We start from the raw sequence: 20,922 nt of genomic DNA, 5'->3' as shown, positions 1-20,922 counted from the left end.
CTCTTCGGTGACACTTGACAATGCTAAAGTTAAAACCAACAATTATTAAAATCTGAAGTAAACAAAAGAAAAATAATAACAAACAAATCTGCGCATTGACAGTTGCGACGGCGAAAGTTGGTTTCAAATATTTTACAAAGATTTAACTTTAAACAGATCATTTGACAGTTTTGCTGAAAAATGACCAATTTCAATGAGACTAATTCGTTGAATTAAATGGAATGAACTGGATGCTTTAAAGCCGGGCAATGAAATGAAATGAATTGAAATGAAAGTGGTTTGTACAACGTGGGTAGCAAAACTTGCCGGGCAGCTGCTATGCGTCAGAATTAGGCAGAGATGATTCATTTTCTTTATTCGCTCTGCTGATTTTTCAAATTCATTCAAACAACTGACCATTTCATGCAATTTCATCCATTACAGTAACATCGACATTGTAACGCGTTCATTCAGTTTGAACACGAACACTTGCCAAGGGATGTGTTAGAGAAGAGCGCATTCATTCATTCATTCATTCATTAATTGCTGCAAGCTTTTATTAGCTGAAGATGATGATTGGCACGAAGCAGTTGCTTTCTTCGCCTTTGACTAACTAACCAACACTTCAGGTAGAATTTTAACAAGAAAAACTGGTAGCATCATGAAGGCCAAGTACGCTTACCTTCAGCAATTTTCAAACACAAAACAAATACACACGCTTGATGGCAAATGAAAACAAAATATTCAATTTCTCATCACATTTCACCATCATCATCCTCATTTCTGGATATGCTTAAACAATTACACGATAAACTATGCACAACACAATACGTCGATAATGAAGCTTTGGGTTTAGCAAGTTGGAATGCAGTCGAAAATTAAAATGCTCACTAACTAACTAACTAATAATAATAATAATAATACATTGTTGAAAAAGATAAAAATGAACATCAGAACAACAATTGGAGCACATCAAGTATGGAAAAATAAAATCATCTGACAACGAATGAAGTTGGTTGGCAAATCTGTTTCATCTTGGCCCAGGCAGTTGTGATGACCTCAGTGATAGGGAAGCAGACGGAGGTCAGCTCTTCAATTGAGCGCATCATTCTTCCAGGAACCGGCCAGAAACATTATTCCAGGAATGACAATTCTATCATCCACTGTCAACTAGCTTTCCAGTCAATAACATTTATATTTAATTCTTCTGACAAACACACCATAACAAAGTAGTAGCACAAAAGTCTCTTCAAACTTATAAGCAAAATGCCACTATTTTTGCCAACATCGTCGTAAAATAATATTCCACTTTGGAATTATTTCATAATAACTTGCAATCACTTATTCTCAACCGATCGCTGATCAGAATACTTTTTCAGCATTTTATATATTAAAAAAAAATTTTTTTCAAAGTCATAAAATAATAATAATAATAATCATCATCATACTGATAAACCACCACCATTGCGTGAAGAAAATTTCAATTATAATAAAGTGAAAGGATTGACTGCAAGCAAATGCAATTGTCCAAAAACAACCTCCAAGCATACTACTGAACATTAATTAATCAATCGATTAATAATTATAATAATATTCATGCTATAGAAAATCAGCCTGGTGATTATTAGAATGAAGAAGAATTTGCCAACAGCAACATTTAGAGGTAAAAATTTTAGTATGCTTTCTTCACCACTTTGCATTTCCAATTGTTGCTTCTGGAACTTTTCAATTTCACACACAAAAAAACAATGTTTGTTCAATTGCATTTCTTGTCAAGCTAACTGATGATCGCTTGTGTTTAACACTTGAACAATAACTTTTTCCTAGTGATTCAAATGTGTTAAAAACCAACAAATCGGGGCTGTGCAAAAAAAATAAGCGAATATGTCACAGATTTGAAAATAATCTAGATCAATTCATTTTATTATACCAAGTATCTTTTGCCAATAGGGTCGTATTTATATGAATGAATAAAGTAGCACCATTTTTAGGAGTTTCATAATTGAAAACAAATTCTATTACATTCAAAATAGTGCCAACTACAACAACAAAAAATACATATGCTGCTTTTTGAAGAAGACATTAAAAATGTCCGTCGAATGTAATAAAACAAATGACATTTGTAAAATAGATAACATCTTTGCATGCAACGTATGATAAGTATGATGAATCACAAAACTACATCGAAATAGATTTGCATAAAGAACAATCGATTAAAAGTGAAATAAATGCAGAAAAAATGAACAAGTTTTTACTTCTGAAACAAATAACTGAAGCCATCAGATAATAAAGTTTAACGTTATTATCATTCTTTTGCACACTTTTACTGATATTGAAAAAGCTGCTGTCATTGCAATCTGAAGATTTTAATCAGATGATTAAAATATTGTTTGAAAAATTAAGCATAAATTTAGCAGTATTTTTGCAACAAATGCAAAAGATTCAATTTCACAATTTTTAATTTAAAAAAGTTGAAACTGAATAATACTACCTCCAGTAGTGATGGTGAAGAAAACTAAATTATGAAAACAGTTTGAAGCATCCCTTAGCTAGACGTCATTGGCCTAGAAACTTAAACCAATTCTATGATCACTATCATTCTATGAGTAAAAAAGATGAACACAACGCTGAAACAAGCACCGCCCCCAAGCAAGCGAGCAATATATGCTTTAAGCATCTTATTATAATAGAGCAAGAACATGGAAGAAGCAACAAATACAGTATGAAAGCAAAGAAAGCAAGTGTGCAAGAAAATCTGCATTTCCATCTTGCTTAGACGAATCAACTTTTGTTGAGCACAGTAAAAAAAGCAGGAGAAAAAAATAATCAAATAAATATGAATACTAAACAATCATACGAGTTTTCATTTACTTTTGAAATGTTTACCTTAAAATTCCCACGCGTGTTATTAATTCTAACAAGCACTGCAGAGAATGATCATAAAGTTCTTCGAATTCTTAGTTCCATATAAACACGAGAAAATAGCCAAACTGGCATAGTTCAGATAAAGTGAATAATGAAGATAAATCATGAATTGCTAGTCAACGTTCACGTTGCCGTACGTAAATTTAGACATTTGTGAAAACCCACTGCTATGCATCAATTATAGAATAGCATCATAGAGTAAAGCTGCTGCGTCGCAGTACTATAGAGATAAACTGCTCGATGAAGTGCAATAAGCGGAAACAATTTCAACATTTGCAGCAAGATTTGACTAAAATCAAAAGGAAGCTTTCGAAGATTGCGTGAATAAATTAGCATGAAAAACATCTAAAGTGAAAGAGGATTTTACATTAAATACAAGGCATTAAACGAAGAAAACGTTTTTATTAATTTTCCAATGAAAGTCCTGCTTGTTAATTATAAAATCAGTTTCAGAACAAACATCACTTTTGATACTACGAATATAAGCCAGCAATAAAAGCGCTCTTTCCTACTAGCATTAGAAAAATTTTAATTTGCATAAACAAATAATCATTTTCTTGTCGTTTTATCAGTTCACATTAGAAATGCGCATTAATTAATTATAATACAAAATACAATTTAAAATAAGTGATAAATACAAATAACAATCTCAAATTCTGTGTTACTTCAAATTAAACAACTTCACAGACAGTCCTGTAAGAGATTATGTAAATTTATTACAGCAAAATGCAATCACTTATTACTTTCTATGAAAGCAATGTAAATAATGAAAGTAATTTCATTTAAATGGTACGAGCAACGTTCGAAAGATGTGAACTGATAAAAAATTTAAGGCATATTTTAGGTCAGGCATTATTATTATTCGAAAAAATGCAAACACTGAAAAATATTTATAACTACTTTATTACTGCATTTTTCAGACAATTTCACATCAAACAGGCTGCTTTTTTATGCTTAGGTACTTGAGAAAGTAAAAAAAAGCATACATACGCACAAACACACGGCTAAATTGCTTTCAAATTAAAATTTTCTAAAACATCTGAAGTAATAAATGGAAATTTGCCTGCAAAACTTTCCCAATCATAAAGCAAACTTAATGTAATGTAACAATACTCGATGATCAATTAAGGAATAATATCAAATACGACAAGCATTAGTGAGCGTAAAGCGTGTTTCAGATTGTTAAAAAAGAAAGCCTGAAATATTATCTATATTCCACATTCATCTTACTTTTGAAATGAAGAACCTCTCTGAGTGCGGAAAAATGCGCAAAAACTCTTGAAAATTTGTCATCAACAAAGATTGTAAAGTAAAAGATAAAGCAACCATATGCAAATATTTGATAATTATGCCAAATCATAAGTGATCCTATTTTCTTCTTCGAAGAATGAATAAAGCTGAACTGATGCAAATAAATTTAGGTATGGGCATGTGAAGAATGAAAAAGAATAAAATAATCAGAAATTGATGAAGAAAAAATTTTCAACATTCGTTTAAACTTAGTTTAAAGCACACAAGTAGCAACTCACTTCCTAATTCACCATTATGATAAACAGTTTTGATTTTATTTACAAAATTATAATATATTTTTAAAAAATACTTTACAAAATTAACACATAAATTAGTGTCTTTTCCAAAAATTAATTGCACATTCAACGTTGCATCAAAAATGATGCTTAAAATGTGCAACAGAACAAGAAAAGAAGCAGAAAGCTTAAAACGTTGAAATACATCTTTATAATAGAATTATTATTAATAAAATTTCATCTCCTCAATTTAATATTGCAGAAATGGATGAAGAAATTGTGGTTTTGCTTTGTTTGTGAATGAAGTTGGTAAAAGTGTGGTTGAGAAGAAAAATGCAAACATATTGTGATGTGAAGTTCACGTTGCATATTTTCCGGTCATTGCAAATAATTTTTGCAATTGTTCTTCGAAAAGGCATGCAAGCACCGGATGGCAACAATCGATGAATGTGAATAAAGAAAGGTTTCAATGTTTACCTTGTTCAAAGTATGAAAAAACGCTTGTCACTGTAACAAATTGCACGTGTAAGAAAATCAAGAAAAGCCTCTTCCTGCAGACATTCAATTTTCAACCTTATATTAAACTGATAATTGATCTTATCTTATTTTATGCAGTAGACAAGAAAATAACTTTCATTGCAAATTGCATCAACAGAATGTTGATATTTCATTGTCTTTTTCTTTACTTTCAATCCAAATTTAAATATCCGGATTATATTTGATAAAAATTCAAAATGTATAAATTAACAACTGTTATTGCCAAAAAATAGCATTCAAAAAGAAATGAAATAATTAATAAGAAAAGAAAAATGTAGATAGATAATTGAACATTTGAAAATCCCTTACTTGAAAATAAAGTTAGTAGAAGTTGGGCAATGTAACAAGCCAGTGTTTAAGCAAACCGTCCGTCCGGAAAGCAAGTTTTCACAACAATGAAAATGAGGGCCATTAAAGAAAAGGCAAAGCCGGTCGGTCAACCAACTTCGATCACCTCCTCCAAATAATAAATGGTTTGTAAAAATGTGGCAATGAACAAGTGCAGGATTAATGTAAGAAAATAGAAGCAGCAAAAGTACAAAGAAAGGCAAAAAGCCAACATGCCCAGAATGGTAAAAGCCTAAAAGCCGGCATCTAGATTAGCGGAAACTCTAGACAGCTTGTTGTTGTCCTTCATTCTCCAGAAAGCAAGTTTATTATTGCAAGCACACTGTGCTGGTTGGTGACCAGAACAAAACTGAACGTGAATGGAATAAAAGCGCTTGGAAAGGTCAAGTTCAAGCTTTTGTAATAGGAAAATTTTGTTCCTTTCTCATCTTGTATCAAGCTTACATTCGTAATTCTGATTTTATCTTCTACACCACAGCAGAGCAGAAAATCAAACTTCCTCTTCAAGCAAAGCATCAATACTGAATTTAAATTTTGATCATATTTTCAATCAAAAATCATTTCATCCAACCAAACGGTTCAATCAACCTTCAAAAATAGCTTACAGTCGCAAATTATTAAATACATATACATATATATATATAACATTTTGAGGCAAAATAATTTGATACAATGTAAATAAGAAAGTAACATTTGAAAACCCACATGACCTTTATCTAATCAGTATGACAACCAACTACCCTTCCTCTCAGATTGAAATTACCTTTCAATTCTATCTAAATAACTAGCACAACAACAAACAATTTCATAGCATACATTGCCGGTAAATTATATTACTTTTTAACCATTATTAAATGTGAAAACTTTAAATTATACTATAAAAAATGTAATACAATCACTAAAGTATTATTATTAGTATTAGTAGTGGTAGTAGTATAATGTATTTTTGTAATTTGAGCAGTTCATTCAACTTTTCATTTTTACCAGATTCATGCTTTAGATTTTATGATGAAATTGATGACATGAGCAGAATAAGTGATTTAATTTAATGTTTGCTACTTTTAGAATATTTTCATATGGTTGTGCTATTTCTTACGATTGCATCTTCTCTGCTATCTAATAATTCAAGATTACAAGAAAAGCAAAGAATAAGAAAAGATTGAATTACATTCAAATGTCAGAATATTTGCGAAGCATTTTCAATGATTGGAACACTTTTTCAACACAAATTCAATGGTGCATACACAATCAACGGTTAGTGAAATGTAACTAATATAGCACACTGATGATATCACTGTTGTTTAATAAATAATAAAAAGTACTTCCGCCCGACCAAACAAAATTTTAAATATGCACTCGCTAACGTAGTCTTTCGTTCACTTCATTTGCAAATTATCATTGCCTTCATTTTCATCTTATTATATTATATTATATTATATTATATTATATTCACCATAGTATATTCATTCATCTACCATTCTCTAAACCATAACCTACTACCATACAATTACACTTCTATAATATTACATGCTGCTAAATTAAGCTTGTCACCTACTGCTAAAAGTGATCTGTTTGCCTGAAAACTTTGATGAGCTGTTTGTTGTTCAATATTCATTAAATAGAACAAAATTCAATAAGGCTGATAAAATAATAAAAGAATCGTTTGATGAATTGTTCGGGAAATTAAACTGTACTCAAAGAAAAGCAGCAATCATTCATTGAAATCATCAAATGAAAAACAATTGAAATGTCACAATTTACAAACATAAATCAGTAGAATAATCACTTTATCATCTTTGTAAAATATTAAAAAATTTTGACATAACACTAAAAGAAGGAGAATAAGAATAGAAAAATCACTTACGTCAAGTAATAGTAGATGGTCTTTTATAACTGACATATTGCATGCTGTATTCTTCATGTGATCAGACATTGAAATGACAATGATTTTTCATAAAAATTCTCCAAAGAAAACATGAGGATGTAAGTTATCTATAATGTTAGTAATATTAGAGATTGATAGATTTTACATAGCAATTATTAGCTATGTTCATTTAATAGAAAAAATTGCAATAAATTGAGCATACTCAGCTTCAGCAACTGTACTTCTTCACAAAGCTTAAATTTCTCATAATCTAAACAAAATACATGAAATTATTCATATAATTTAATAGTTGTGTAAAGATGAAAATCAAATATTAATACTAATACTAATGATGAAATAAAAAATGCAATACGCATCGAAAAGTTCCATTCAGAAAATTTTGGCTTCAGTCACGCTTTCAAAGTGATATTTATGTTAAAGACAATAATAATGGCTCAAAGCTAAATTTTACAACCAACTTAATGTTTATTTGGCCATTTCTGTAACCATCGCAATAATTTTAATATGTGTTTTTTGAAATTTGTAAAAAGAACATCTTAAATGATTATTGGTTAATGATTGCTGCGTGCTTTTAATTTTATTGTGAACTAAATAATTAGATGAAGCATGACTTTTAACTACAAAAGCATTGGATATTTTTTGATGATTGACGCAATTAACATATGAGCACTACTTTTATATTATTAATAGCATGCAGATATCATAACAAAGCATAAGAATAATGCGTAGGTTTGAAAAACTGAAATTGTCAGCCACTCAATCTATCTGGGCGAAACACTATGAATTGAAATGACGCAAGCCCATGTTTCATAATAATTTAATTTTCATAAGGAGATGCAGAAAGGTGCATCAAATCAAGCATCATCTATCAGATAATTATGTGAAAAATCATTTTTGTCTCAAGCGGATTGGTTCTCAAAGTCTGAAATAAAACAGGAAGTCGATAAAGCACCTCAATTTACTATAAAAAGCGATGAACAAGGCGATTGTCTAGCATTTATTTCATTTTTGAAATTCTTACCGTCCGCTTATAAGATCAACGTTTTTCAACATGTAGTACCTGTACACTATGCTTTTCCTTTAATTGTATTTCATACATTTCCACATACTTGTCTGCTATCACAGGTTTGACTGTATTCACCATCACCACCATTGCAAGCACATGCATTTTCTTTTCTTTTCACCGATTTTATCCTAAAACCGTATTTGTTCTTAATTTAACGGGAAACTTTTGAAATTTTTATATTCAGGACATTTCATTTGCTATTCTTTAAAATCAACATGGAATTGTTTAATACTTTTCATATTATTACAGAAGTTACGTTTGATTGTAAAAAAAGCATTATTCAGAGACTTTATTCTAAGTTCATTCAATTATAAATGCATAATCCATCCAACAGTACTATTAAAAAGCGTATACATGTGCATATATATATAGTGTTATTTTGATTTTAAAACAGTTATTCGCGATGGTTTTTTTTATTGTCTAAAGGAAATAAATTTAATAAAGTATAATTTTATAAAGGAAATCCAACGCAACATCTGCTCACTCGACAACATAAATGGGAATGACGATCACAATGTCGTTTACAACAACAATGATACTATTTCTGCTTAATGTTCATTCAATGTTTGGAATTACCATCAAGTCAAGGGTAAAGTTTTGCTTGTTCAATTTTGAAAAATAATTCAAAAAAGTCGCTTTTCAATTATCAAATATAATGCTCAAATATTTATATCCATTTTGTGTTCAGCTGCCAAGAGAAAACGTATATTATGCAAAGCTCGAAAATCATGCACAACTACTTTTCATATTCACCCCCTGAATGCTTCAATTTAAAGAGTTCAATAAAATTTATGAATATACAATTTTTAAATTCATTTTTCCTATAATTTACAAAAAAAATCATTTGACAAATCAGTTCTCTTTCAATTACACGCATAAATTTCATGTGATATTATCAAAATATAAATTAATTTCAATCATTTCCCATATTCAGAAAGAAAGAGGAATCATAATTATAATAGAATACAAAATCGTAATTGAAAAATGTAAATTTCCCTTTTTCTTACAAAAAGAGATTTTAAGTTAAATTTTAAAAAAATAACAATAAAGTTCTTCATTATTTTTATTTTACAGCAGTCCAATTTCAATGTAATACAGATGAGCATGAAGATTGATGGATGTTCCATTGCATCAATCATTATCATTGAATAAATAATGTTTAAATTTGCATTTTCCACAGTAACCCGTACGATGCAATTAATTTTAAGGAAAACAATCTTACGCCTTCGGAAAGTGAAATGATGGAAGCTGTTCCATTGTGCTATCCATCCGAGCCATGTCAGTTCATTATACCACGAAGAGACACGATCGATTTTGGGATAGAATATAAAGTTATTCCTTCTTGGTATATATATATATTTATTTATTTATTTAAAAATATTAATTTTATCCAATAGAATAATTATAAAATTTCACTTTAGTTGAATATTTTTAGTTCTAAAAAAGTTCTTTTTAAAATCATAAAAGTAAAGAAAAAATGAATTTTTAACAAAATATGATTTTATCTTATGTAAATTGAGATATTTGTGCAAATAAATTTCAAAATAAAAATTGAAATATTCAACAATGAAAAAATTTACAAAAAAAATATAACTAAAAGTTATTTATTCATATACAATTTTCAATATTTCAGGTGTCACTGTCCTGTGAATACAGCGTGTCTACCGTTTGAATATGATCGGCGTCGCAAGGCCAAAGTCTACAAATGCTTGGCAAATGACAAAGTATCTGTCCCTGGATTATTTCCGCTGAATTCAAAATGAAAACAGAAAACACTACTTTCTATAAGTTTTGAAATGTCCGTAGAAACAGAAACGATTTCTAGTAGTGCTGTATTTAGTTATCCATTATTATTATTATTAATAATAAATTAGCACGTCTACTGCTACTACTACTACTACTACTACTACTTTTGGAAAGTTTGAAGATTGTCGGCATAAATTTCAAAAGACAATATTTTCCACAAAATACTGAACAACAACAAAACTAATGTATCGCACATTTGAAGACACAAAAAAGCACAACATTAATAAATGATAAAAATAACTTTGATATCAAAAAGAAATAAGAATCGACTGCCAGAAAGGTTGAACTTGATGAATTAAAATTAACAGAACATCAGTTTATAATGTATTTTTCACAGAAAAGAAAACAAAATTTTTTAAGCAAATTCTATCTCAGACGACATATTCACGAAATTAAAGCAGCAATATTATTAATGAATGAAATCATTAGCGACCTATAAATACTGTAATTGAATTCTTATCTAATCAAATTTGAAATATTAACATCAAGCGTCCAAAATTCAACATTGCCAAGATGCAAAATCAATACATCACATTCATACATGAAATTAATGATGTTGAAAATGTAATAATTGTAGAATTTTTATTTGAAAATGGAAAGAGAAAAAAAACATTTTTTTTTCGAAATAACTGACCTATCACCAAATTGTAGCATTTAATTGAAACTGCAATGAGTGAGTTTTGCAATTTGATAAAAATTTCAAATGGAAATTTTTAAGGTTTTCACTTTCACCATTCGACCGTTTGGTTCTCTTTTCGCATAGTGCAGCGGATAAAGGTTGAAAATTTAAAAGTGACAAAATAATTGTAAAAAATATTTCATTTTTTAAAAAGAAAGCAAGCAGTTGAACAAAATTATTAAACCGGTTGTTCATATTCATTCATATTTGGCTAACAATTCTGCCAACTGTCTCCAATTGGACAGACAATTTTGAGTATTTGAAAGAAAAAAAATATCACTTGCGTGTTTGGTGCCATTTCAAAGTGGAGCAAGTTTGCAAATTGAAAGTCAATCAAAGCGCATCAACTGCTGTGTAAATTGTCACCTACGATTTGCATGGAAATGATAGAAGATTGAAATGATAAAATTCATCGGTAGAAAAATTATTTCAACAAATTATTCAATTCGATTTTAATTTCCGTCTAATTTTGTTATTTCGTTCATCTGCCTACTATTTTATAAAATGTTAATAATTGCCCAACAACAACAACAACAACAAGAGTACTGTAATTTCGTTGAACAAAATTGAAATTCGAAAAGTAGATCAAAGTATGAACAAAATGGCGGGATCAGTTTTCTCATATTGGTTCAAATAATCAAAGTTCACTTACTGTTTGAAGAGCCAGCTTTTCATAATTGTCCGTTTTCCGTGTTGTCGAACAAACAAGCAGAGCACATTCGACCGCACTCTTCATTCAAATCAATTCAGCATTTCCGTTATTTCGCTTATCACATTTGCATTCATCTAGCCGATGATGATGATGATGATGATGATAATAATAATAATAATAATAATAATAATGATAATGGTCGTGCATCGGATCCGCTGGTCAGATATGATAAAACACAACACCGTTGTAGAGCGTATGCGTTCATTGTCGCAACAGTATTCGTCAGTGAAACGTCAATCGGGCGCGAGCGCGAAAAAAATTAGGGCGACATTTGTTTTTATTGGCCTCGTTGAAAATATTTGCATAAAGTTACTTCAACGATGAAATGAACGACAATTGTACAACTGAAGGCAATTAGTACTGTATACGAGTGGAGAAACTTGAACAACAAATTTTTGTAAGTTGTTATTTTATTTATTAATTTTTTTTCAATATAATTCACATTTGTTTACAACGATTGAGCATATAAATGACGTGCTTGTGTCAAAGAAAATAATTTACATAAAAATAACAATTGCGTTGTAGTGATGATATTTGTTCTTTATCTGTAGTTAGCTGAAAATTAAAGTAAAATAGAATACATTATTTTTCAAAAAATAAAATACTGTATACGAAACAAAACAAGGGCATTCTGTAGTACTGGCTGCTACTTTTATAGTTCAAATTTGCATCGGTCAGTTTGGAACGACATTTGCCAGTTGTGTAAACACGATTTCTTTCTTTTCTCCCTGCCCCCCCCCTCCACTGCACATTTGCCAAACGATAAATACAGTTGTGATAATGATAATGATGTTGTCAATTGTGAAACCTGTTCAAAAATGCTGCTGACGTGTGCAACAACATCCACGTGTGCAAGCTTCCACAAAAAGCAGCAGCAACCTGGCACACATGATCGCCATTCTGCTTCTGTTCAAACTTTGCACAACAATTCCATCTCATCATATTGGCGTATTTTCGATCGCAGCTCAGGATAACCATCATTCCAGAAGACCATCATCTCCAGTTGAGCGTATTCAAAAAATTCACCCGGTCAAAGCATGAACAATATTGTACATTCCAACACTGATCCGGAGAGTGACAAATTCAACCACAACGACCACCGCCCATCTGCCGTCGCTCGCCAGGGTCGTGTATTTGCATTTCTCGAAAGGCCAGTCGGTTGGAAATGCCACGCTTATCACATTTTCGTGTAAAAAATAATTTCTTCCACTTCATATTCCATTCAACGTTGTCTTTCGATTATAATATTCTTCTTTTCTTTTCTAGATTTTTGCTCATCGTTACCGGCTTCACTCTTACCATTTGGTCGTACGTGATTGTCGCTCCAGTTTTGTTATATGTGGTATTTATTAATTTTTCAAATTATTTTCCCTTTCTTTTACTGTTCAATTTTCACTACTATTGTATACTGTTGATTGGATGTGCAGGAATCAATTTTTCTGGCCTTTTTCATTGGCGAATATTTGATCCGAATTTGGTCTGCAGGATGCAAATATCAGTACGCATTTCCAATGGGAAGACTTCGTTTCATATGCAAACCGATGTGCCTAATTGGTCGGTATAAAACTTTCGTTAACAAATGCTCGATTAAAAAGCAACTAAAATTTTTAAATAATTCGACAAATTTTAAACAACCACATTTCCAAATTTATTTTTAAACTTCCAATCATACTTATTTCATAAAACAAAATTTAAATAATACACAAATGATTCCAATTGCGCGTGATGAATTTTGCAGAACTTATCGCAATTGTATCAAGCGTGGCTTTGTTAATTTTCGGCACTGATGGAACACGATTAAAATCATCCGCTGTCAGGTAATTTTTTCTTTTCAAAATTCAAAAATTAACATCACTTACATTCTCGCAATGTTCCATTTAGAGGATTTCAATTTATCCACCTCATGCAATTGTTGCGCATTGATCGCCAGTGTGGAAGTTGGCGACTTCTCGGCTCTGTCGTGTACATGCACCGGAATGTATATATATATATGATTTTGCCGCTTTAATTTTTGCACATTTCGACGAAAATCTGCTTCGATTTTAGGAACTTGTTACAACAGTCTACATTTCGGTTCTTGGACTTATATTTGGATCTTATTTTGTTTTCTTGGCTGAAAAAGACGTCAAACTTCCCGGAAATGATATTCCATTTAAAACATATGCAGATGCGATGTGGTGGGGTGTGGTAAGTCAACTGTGGTGATCCAGTCTTCTTTCTTTTTACCAGAATTGAAAGCATCAAGCAAGAAATTATCATCATTATCATTATTATTGCCTGAAAAATTTGAATAATTTTAAAATTGTTTGCCCTTTGTAAATTTATCTTTTCATATTGATAAAAGAAACAAATGATAATTTAATTGTTTGCTAATATTATTATTAGGTAACATTTTTTACAATCGGTTTCGGTGATATGGTGCCTCGTACGTGGATCGGCAAAGCAATTACGTGCATATCAGCGCTTGCTTTGGTGGCTTTCTTCCAACTACCCGCAGTATGTGAAAATGCAAGCTGAAATGCACACTGAATAGTTTTTTCAAACATTTCAGGGCATCCTGGGCTCCGGCTTTGCGTTGAAAGTTCATCAAAATCATCGACAAAAACATTTCAACCGTCAAATACCAGCCGCTGCTATTCTCATTCAAGTATATATTTATTGCTTTTTGAAAATGATACAGAAAAATATTTGCATTTCAGCGACTGTGGGAATGTTATTCACTGGCCAAGAATGCAAAATGTTCTGCAACGTGGAAAAAATTCGATCGCAAATACAATCGAACCAACGATACAACCAATCACTTCGTAATAAATGAACACAATTCTTCAATTATTTACAATACACCTACAGAACCTGATTCAACAAGGTGAGCGTGGAAAATTGAAAGAAAAAAGTTCAAATTTGAAATTCAACTTATTCAAATTAACTTCCCATAAATTGAACTTTGCAAAATTACATTTCATCAGCATTTTTGAATAAAAATTAATTTCTAGACAAGCAACAATTCTCAAAAATGTCGCGTTAGCTGTGTGCAAAATGAAATATTTGGTTGCTTGTCGAAAATTTCAGGTAACCCCTGTATATTTTACATGATGTTTAATTGGAAGAGTTAATATTGTTATTTTAATTTGAAAGCCAATATAATGTCGTCGATCATTTCAGAAACTCAGAGAACTGTACGATGTTCGAGACATCATTGAACAATATTCACAGGGTCATTTAAATATGATGCTGAAAATTAAAAGCATCCAAAGAAAGTGAGCATTTTTTTTTGTTGGACTTTTCTTTTGTTCAAACAGAATTATTCCACTATACAGAATTGAACAATGCATCGGTAAGCCGAATCAAAGTGACGAACAGATGGGTCAACCGATAACGGTAAATTCTCGACTGACACAACTTGAAAATCAGGTATTATTAATTTTCCTAATCGTGCCAACAGTGAATTAATTGCCAAGTGAAATTTCAAGGTAGCATTGTTGTATCGAAAATTGGAAGACTGTGAAAAAATTATAGAAGATATAAATTGCATTGTTAACACGTCGTCGCAGAAAGTGCAGAAGAAGAAATCTGCCAAAGCGAAATCCAAAGCTGCGGAAGCAAACAAAAAGCAAAAGTTGTCATCGCAAAAAAGCGTTTGACAGTTGAAGCTCATTTGAATAAGCAAGGCAAACAACAAGCAGAGCAAGCGAAGAAATTTCACACCGAAGAAAGCGATGTTGGAGCAAAATAAAATATGCAAAACCAGTCCTCTGAAAGGCCACAAATTTTCAAAAATGAAAATTGCTGAACACTAACTAGCTAATTTGAAGATTTTTAACAAATGAAAACCTACACTGCACACAAGCTGTATCTATCTATATATATATACATACATACAATTTAACCTTTTTCTTTTTATAGAAAAATGTTTTTATGATTATGAAAATAATATACATTTACATTTATGGATTTTTTACTGCAGTTTTGAATACAATAAATAAATATATAAATGAAATATTTACAACTACAATTGTACACAATTTGAAAGATAATTCCCATTAGAATGAACAATAAGTTTCATGTATTGAATAAAAAAATAATAATAAATGAAACAATTTGCTCACTTTTGCATTTTAAATTGCTACTAAAACAAGTGCTTGTTCACAAAGTACGACCGCTTGGCTTAAATCGAGGAGCTTTTCTTGACCATAATTGACAATTGCCAATAGATTGCATTGGAAAAGGAAGCTAAAACGTAAATACATTATATAAAATTAATGAAAATATAAAATACAACTGCAAATTCAAACTTGGCAAATTGAAGCATAATTGAATTTTAATAAAATATTTGCATACCAAGTTTATATATCAAAATAAAGCAAATATATATATTAAAGAGAAATTTATAGAAAATTATGATGCAACATTTTCAGATTACCTTAAGAGAATCAGCAACAGAATGCAAATACTGTGAATCCAGACCGCTTCTTGTAGAAAACAAAACAAACAAAATAATAATGAAATCATAGAGAAAATATCAACAATATAAACGCTTTATATCATACCGACGAGACTGATTATTTTCACATAATATTGAGCTACTTTGATTCTCGGATGTCAAAGTTCCAGGAATTCGATTCTGCGTGCTATCTGTTCGCCTTGAATAAGATCTGTATAAAACGGACAAATATGCAAAACCGCTTCATTTACTTTTTACTAACAGTACTGTTTTCGACATTCAAAATATCCGGCGTCGTAAGTGACTGTGATTCAACTGAGGACAAGCAAGAATTTACGACTAAAATTAATTATATAATACAATCATCTGCACATTTCTCACCGTGAAAATTTCAACCTGGAATACAAGGCAATGCAATTCTTTTACCAAGCTAAAAATAAATATTTTTAAATACTGTAACTTTTAATTTAATTGCACAAAAGAATTATCATACTGTAGACTGAACTCTACCACTAGATTGGCTTACAACTGGTGACGAAGATCGGACGTAAAGCGATTTACCTAAAAGAAAATTATTCCATTTACATTTGCATCGATTGAAAAACAACAAAATCCAAACACAACCGAGATGCTTAAAATTTTAATATAATTCAATTTAAATAAATTTTTACACAATTATACAAACAAATATTACTCATTTTATAAAATAATAAGCAAAGTTTTATTATTCATCCTTTTCTTGTTATGAAATACATAAAGCAAAAAAAAACGTTAATCTCACCGGATGTGTTCAAACTCGGGGTAGCAATCTTGTTATAGACAAAATCTGATTTCAGCCTGAAATTAAGAATCTTTTTATTAAAAAAAAAGTATCATCTTTTCAGGAAACTTACGCAACTTCATTTTTCAAAGATTCAATTTCTTTTTTCAGTCGATGATTTTCCAATAATGACTCTTTGAGCGATCTAAGAGAAATAAACTGATAAAGATAATTTGATAATATCCTCGTGTTGTTTCACTTTTCTAGAGAAATAACTTTCTGCGATTCGACTTTCATTTTTTCATTAACCATTTGGAAATTTTTAATCTAAAATAGATAGATAATACTATAAATATACCACATGCATGCTTACCAACTTCCTACAATGACTGACAAGTGAATTACGATGAAATTCTTGAAATTCCATCACCTGAAAATATTTCAAATTTTCCAACAAACTTTATTAAAATAATAAAACTTTTTGAATATAAATTATTATTCAAATTCATTCGTTTAACAATGTACTTCAATAAGTTGAACAAACCATATTAAATTATTCTCACTTGGCTTAAATCACGCATTTGACTTTTTACTATGTCCTGTGGTTTCAGGAAATATTTTAAAACGCTCGATTCCAACTAAAACAAAATTTTCTTTCACTTATATAGAAATAATTCTGCATTATTATTACATTTCGATTAATTTCCGTCACATCACAATTCTGATTGCAAATTATGCATTTCTTCTCTTTGCCTGCAAATAGAAAATTACTTGCGATTTTATTTTAAATAAAAATTCACCGTAGAAAGTTACATTTTTTGATACAAGATTTGCAAATAATATGACCACATGAAGTTAAAAGAAAATTATCACGGCCTTTTACGGGCAAATCTATACAATTGTTGCAGTGCACCCAGCTCATTTCTTTCACCTTAACAAATTTCAGCAAATCAACTAAAATATAAAGCATTAAAATAAAAATTCGCAAACAGTTCAATAGAAAATAAATTAACTCAATGTATAATTATAACAATAATCAAGAGACTGCTGGGTGAAATAAAAAGTACATACCGCAATTAAAAGTTATATCATCGCATTTCTTTTCAAGTAAAAATGTGTTCGAAAATGACGTTACTGTAGTAAATAAAACGCAAAATAACTTATTCTTCAAAAATGATAAAAAAAATATAGTTTCAAATAAGAGTACAGCTCGTCAGCATGCAGAACATAAATATAGGTTGAAAAGACAGTTCAAAGTAATAAAAACAAATTATTCAATTATTCATTTTGATTAGCATTTCAATGAAACTGAATATGCACTTAACAGAATTGATTTTTTTAAAGAATATTCATTTTTGAGACATTATATATAATTATGAGGATTTTTTGTTTATTTTTGCAAATTAGAATTTTTATTTTATTGCAACAATGTTAAATTGTAAAAATAAACAATAACCAAGAAGACGGGCAAAGCTACAGTAAATAATTTTTATGCAAGTTCAAACAACTTTTAAGTATTAAAAATTCAGTTAGCCGATCAATGCATTTTTTTATTACAAAACATATAAAATAAAATATGTAAATTTATTATTTTGTTTATACTTTTGCGTGTATATAATTAAATTCTTTTGAAAAGGGAATTTTTAATATTTCATGCGCAACTGATCGAATTTAAATTAACTTTGGATTAATTTATAAATATGTTCGATTAAAATTAAAATACGAATATTTTTGTTTTCAATATATTATTTTATTATACTTAACGTCTGTAATATTTCAAATCGATTTTTAAATTTCCACCACTATTGATAATTCACTTTAAAAGGCAACCATATTTACTTATTTCATTTCATATATTAGTTTAAAAAGCATATTGAAAATTTATTCGATTTTGATGCACGTAACATAAAATACTATGTTACTTTCCGATGAAAAAAGCGAATTTTAAACATTTCATACAGTATGCTTAGCAAATAATTCATTTATCATTAAACAAAGCGTTCAGTATTATAGATTTTTATCGAAATGAATAATTTTCATCAGTATCTAGCAAACAATCTCGATTTAAACAAACACAGATATCCCTTGATGAAACGTGTTGACGCGTTAAACAATGTTCCACTGCCAACCAATTCATAATTAATATGCAAAAATGCATGCTTAGGAACATATAATTTGTAATTCGTTTTGAAAATGTTATTTTTTTATCATTACTATTGGTTGAATAAAAAAAGTAACAAATAACAACTATAATACACAAACATTCTCGCAAAACCACGTTTTAATATGAGCAAATAACCAACCTTAAATGCAATAAAACCAATAAAAAATCCATTCATTCTGCTTTGGATTTCGTTTTCGCTGATTTCCTGTATGACGTACGTGGATCGTCATCGTAGCTTATTCCAAATTCATTCGTACGACGCTTATCAACTGGATAGAGCCAACGTTGGTAGAGATATATCAAGAAAACAATATCATCTCGAAAACAAGCTAATCTATGACTTGTCGGCATTTTGAAAATGTACGCAAAGACGTCATCAATGAACGTATTGAAAGCTTTGTACATAAATGCTTTCCATGGCAAATGTGCTACTGTTTTCAATTTGTAGTTCAAAAATACTTGCGGCAACATCAACAAAAATCCTATAACATAGACTGCATTCGCTAATGATTCCAACAACCAACCATACCAGCTTCTGTGTGTTATGTAAATAAGACTGTAACCTGCTCCTACAACAGAAAACGGTGCCATAACGTACATCAAATATTTCATTCCTAATTTATCGATTTCGTCAGTTTCGGATTCTTCCGATGAAATCTCAGCAAATGAACATTCAAAACGCCAACCAACACGTCGTATTTGGAACTTAAAACATTTTGCCAATTTCCAAACATCAATAAGCATTCCAACAAAAACTGGAAGCCAAACTAAGAAGCCTGCTTTGTTGTTGATCAAATAAAAAAATATCACCACTTCACTGAACATACGCAACGCTTGAGTACGTCGAGAAACTCCAACCATTGATTTTTGACCACGCCAAAAACTTACATCACTTTTCAAAGCCAAAAAATCTAACACTGAATGAAGTATTGCAACAGCAAAACCGAAGAAAAGCAAACCAAGATGATCTTCTTGCAATATGCCTACAATCATATCAATGTCGACCCTACCAAGGCCCATTTCTTTCATCTGTCTCAAAGCATCTCGCACCGATATCAACATTCTCAAGTGACCAACGGATGTCGGATAATAAACCACGGTAATATTAATGCGAGAAGTATTTACACTGATCTCTTGCAAATTATCTTCTGTAAAAGCCAAATAATCCACATAAAATAAAGGATAATACCGATTTCGATCTGTTATTTTGAAAATACTATTAAATTCATTTGGCAATTTTCTCATGACAAAAGAAAATGGTTCTCCAACACCGCGCAACACTAACTTCGTTCGAAAGTGGGTGACAATTTCCTTATACTCTTCGGATGAGTTGTTCACAGTGGTTTCCAAAAGATACTTTTCCTGCTTCCTAGGCGCATAAGTTGTCATCTTCGCCGTCTGCACCAAATGCCATTCTCCACTGAATGGTATGGTTACGTTGCTGGGAGGCATGAGGAAAGAGTGCAGCCACAATGAACCATTCTTTCGTGTTTTGATAGGCACAGGGATCTCGACCAATTCATTGTAATATGTATTCATCGAAAAATTTTCAATTCGCAAAACTTCGCTGATAAGTTTGGAATTTCTTTTAGATAATGAGGTATAAACACGCAGCTGCAGATTATGATACTGATCGGCTTCGAGTTCGCTTCGTAAGCATGCCAATGATGGGCGTCGACTTCCAGGCTTTGGAACGCATTTTTCAGGAAATAAAATTTCACTGAATACATATACGCAATATGCGGCATATAATAAAAAAATTCCACTCAAAATGTCTAAAACAAAAGAGCAGCGCATAGTAGCAACTCAATTTGACTCAATGTTTCCTGATTACAGTACGTAAATCAAGTTCCAATAAAATGTGGAAGTGACAGGAAAATTTACTGTATTGTATTTAAAAATTGCTAGAAAAAATATTGAATTATTTATACATAATAATATTTTATATGTATTATTTATTTTAAAACTATTTTTAAATATTTTATTTAAATGAACACCCGAGAAATAATTTGATTCAAGTCAACATAAACCTTTATTATTGTATAAATATTATTATTATCATTATTCTCTGTTTATCAACATTTATTTTTCATA

At 30.4% G+C, this 20,922-nt stretch overlaps 5 protein-coding genes across 5 annotated transcripts; 3 read left to right on the top strand and 2 right to left on the bottom strand.

The window, feature by feature from the left end:
* Positions 1-8,768: 8,768 nt before the first annotated feature.
* Tsp_07942 (hypothetical protein) lies at positions 8,769-9,026 on the top strand. Its single transcript, XM_003373295.1, has 2 exons — positions 8,769-8,855; positions 8,955-9,026. The coding sequence occupies exons 1-2, from the start codon at positions 8,769-8,771 to the stop codon at positions 9,024-9,026; spliced, it is 159 nt and encodes a 52-aa protein (XP_003373343.1).
* Positions 9,027-11,255: 2,229 nt separating this feature from the next.
* Positions 11,256-11,726, top strand: Tsp_07941 (hypothetical protein). Its single transcript, XM_003373294.1, has 2 exons — positions 11,256-11,293; positions 11,336-11,726. Exons 1-2 carry the CDS (start codon positions 11,256-11,258, stop codon positions 11,724-11,726), a joined length of 429 nt encoding a protein of 142 aa, XP_003373342.1.
* A 774-nt stretch (positions 11,727-12,500) lies between these two features.
* Positions 12,501-15,104, top strand: Tsp_07940 (transporter, cation channel family). Its single transcript, XM_003373293.1, has 13 exons — positions 12,501-12,652; positions 12,730-12,805; positions 12,891-13,017; positions 13,202-13,280; positions 13,345-13,441; positions 13,510-13,650; positions 13,849-13,959; positions 14,015-14,110; positions 14,163-14,329; positions 14,457-14,541; positions 14,626-14,720; positions 14,781-14,874; positions 14,934-15,104. Exons 1-13 carry the CDS (start codon positions 12,501-12,503, stop codon positions 15,102-15,104), a joined length of 1,491 nt encoding a protein of 496 aa, XP_003373341.1.
* Positions 15,105-15,606: 502 nt separating this feature from the next.
* Tsp_07939 (hypothetical protein) lies at positions 15,607-18,801 on the bottom strand. The gene is made up of 16 exons (XM_003373292.1): positions 18,739-18,801; positions 17,736-17,829; positions 17,511-17,618; positions 17,356-17,417; positions 17,228-17,302; positions 17,023-17,094; positions 16,941-16,991; positions 16,798-16,883; positions 16,675-16,741; positions 16,529-16,535; positions 16,398-16,465; positions 16,301-16,334; positions 16,156-16,243; positions 16,011-16,115; positions 15,884-15,932; positions 15,607-15,693 (listed from the first exon to the last, which is right to left on the bottom strand). The coding sequence occupies exons 1-16, from the start codon at positions 18,799-18,801 to the stop codon at positions 15,607-15,609; spliced, it is 1,116 nt and encodes a 371-aa protein (XP_003373340.1).
* A 198-nt stretch (positions 18,802-18,999) lies between these two features.
* Tsp_07938 (cleft lip and palate transmembrane protein 1) lies at positions 19,000-20,625 on the bottom strand. Its single transcript, XM_003373291.1, has one exon. It carries the CDS (start codon positions 20,623-20,625, stop codon positions 19,000-19,002), a length of 1,626 nt encoding a protein of 541 aa, XP_003373339.1.
* Positions 20,626-20,922: the final 297 nt, after the last annotated feature.

This window comes from Trichinella spiralis (genome assembly GCF_000181795.1).
Source record: "Trichinella spiralis strain ISS 195 chromosome Unknown Scfld6, whole genome shotgun sequence".
NCBI classification, from domain to species: domain Eukaryota; kingdom Metazoa; phylum Nematoda; class Enoplea; order Trichinellida; family Trichinellidae; genus Trichinella; species Trichinella spiralis.
This window is presented reverse-complemented; position numbering and strand designations above follow the sequence as displayed.

Excerpts from the sequence above, each read along its gene's own strand:
- Tsp_07940 (XM_003373293.1), top strand. The coding sequence starts at position 12,501 with ATGAACAATATTGTACATTCCAACACTGATCCGGAGAGTGACAAATTC. Across the intron at positions 13,281-13,344 it reads TTAAAATCATCCGCTGTCAG|AGGATTTCAATTTATCCACC; the intron begins GTAATTTTTTCT and ends TGTTCCATTTAG. Across the intron at positions 14,542-14,625 it reads GAAAATTTCAGGTAACCCCT|AAACTCAGAGAACTGTACGA; the intron begins GTATATTTTACA and ends CGATCATTTCAG.
- Tsp_07938 (XM_003373291.1), bottom strand. The coding sequence starts at position 20,625 with ATGCGCTGCTCTTTTGTTTTAGACATTTTGAGTGGAATTTTTTTATTA.
- Tsp_07939 (XM_003373292.1), bottom strand. The coding sequence starts at position 18,801 with ATGAATTGGTTGGCAGTGGAACATTGTTTAACGCGTCAACACGTTTCA. Across the intron at positions 16,116-16,155 it reads AACAGTACTGTTAGTAAAAA|ATCTTATTCAAGGCGAACAG; the intron begins GTAAATGAAGCG and ends CGTTTTATACAG. Across the intron at positions 15,933-16,010 it reads GAAAATAATCAGTCTCGTCG|AAGCGGTCTGGATTCACAGT; the intron begins GTATGATATAAA and ends GTTTTCTACAAG.
- Tsp_07942 (XM_003373295.1), top strand. The coding sequence starts at position 8,769 with ATGACGATCACAATGTCGTTTACAACAACAATGATACTATTTCTGCTT. Across the intron at positions 8,856-8,954 it reads GAATTACCATCAAGTCAAGG|CTGCCAAGAGAAAACGTATA; the intron begins GTAAAGTTTTGC and ends TTTTGTGTTCAG.
- Tsp_07941 (XM_003373294.1), top strand. The coding sequence starts at position 11,256 with ATGTTAATAATTGCCCAACAACAACAACAACAACAAGA. Across the intron at positions 11,294-11,335 it reads CAACAACAACAACAACAAGA|ATCAAAGTATGAACAAAATG; the intron begins GTACTGTAATTT and ends TTCGAAAAGTAG.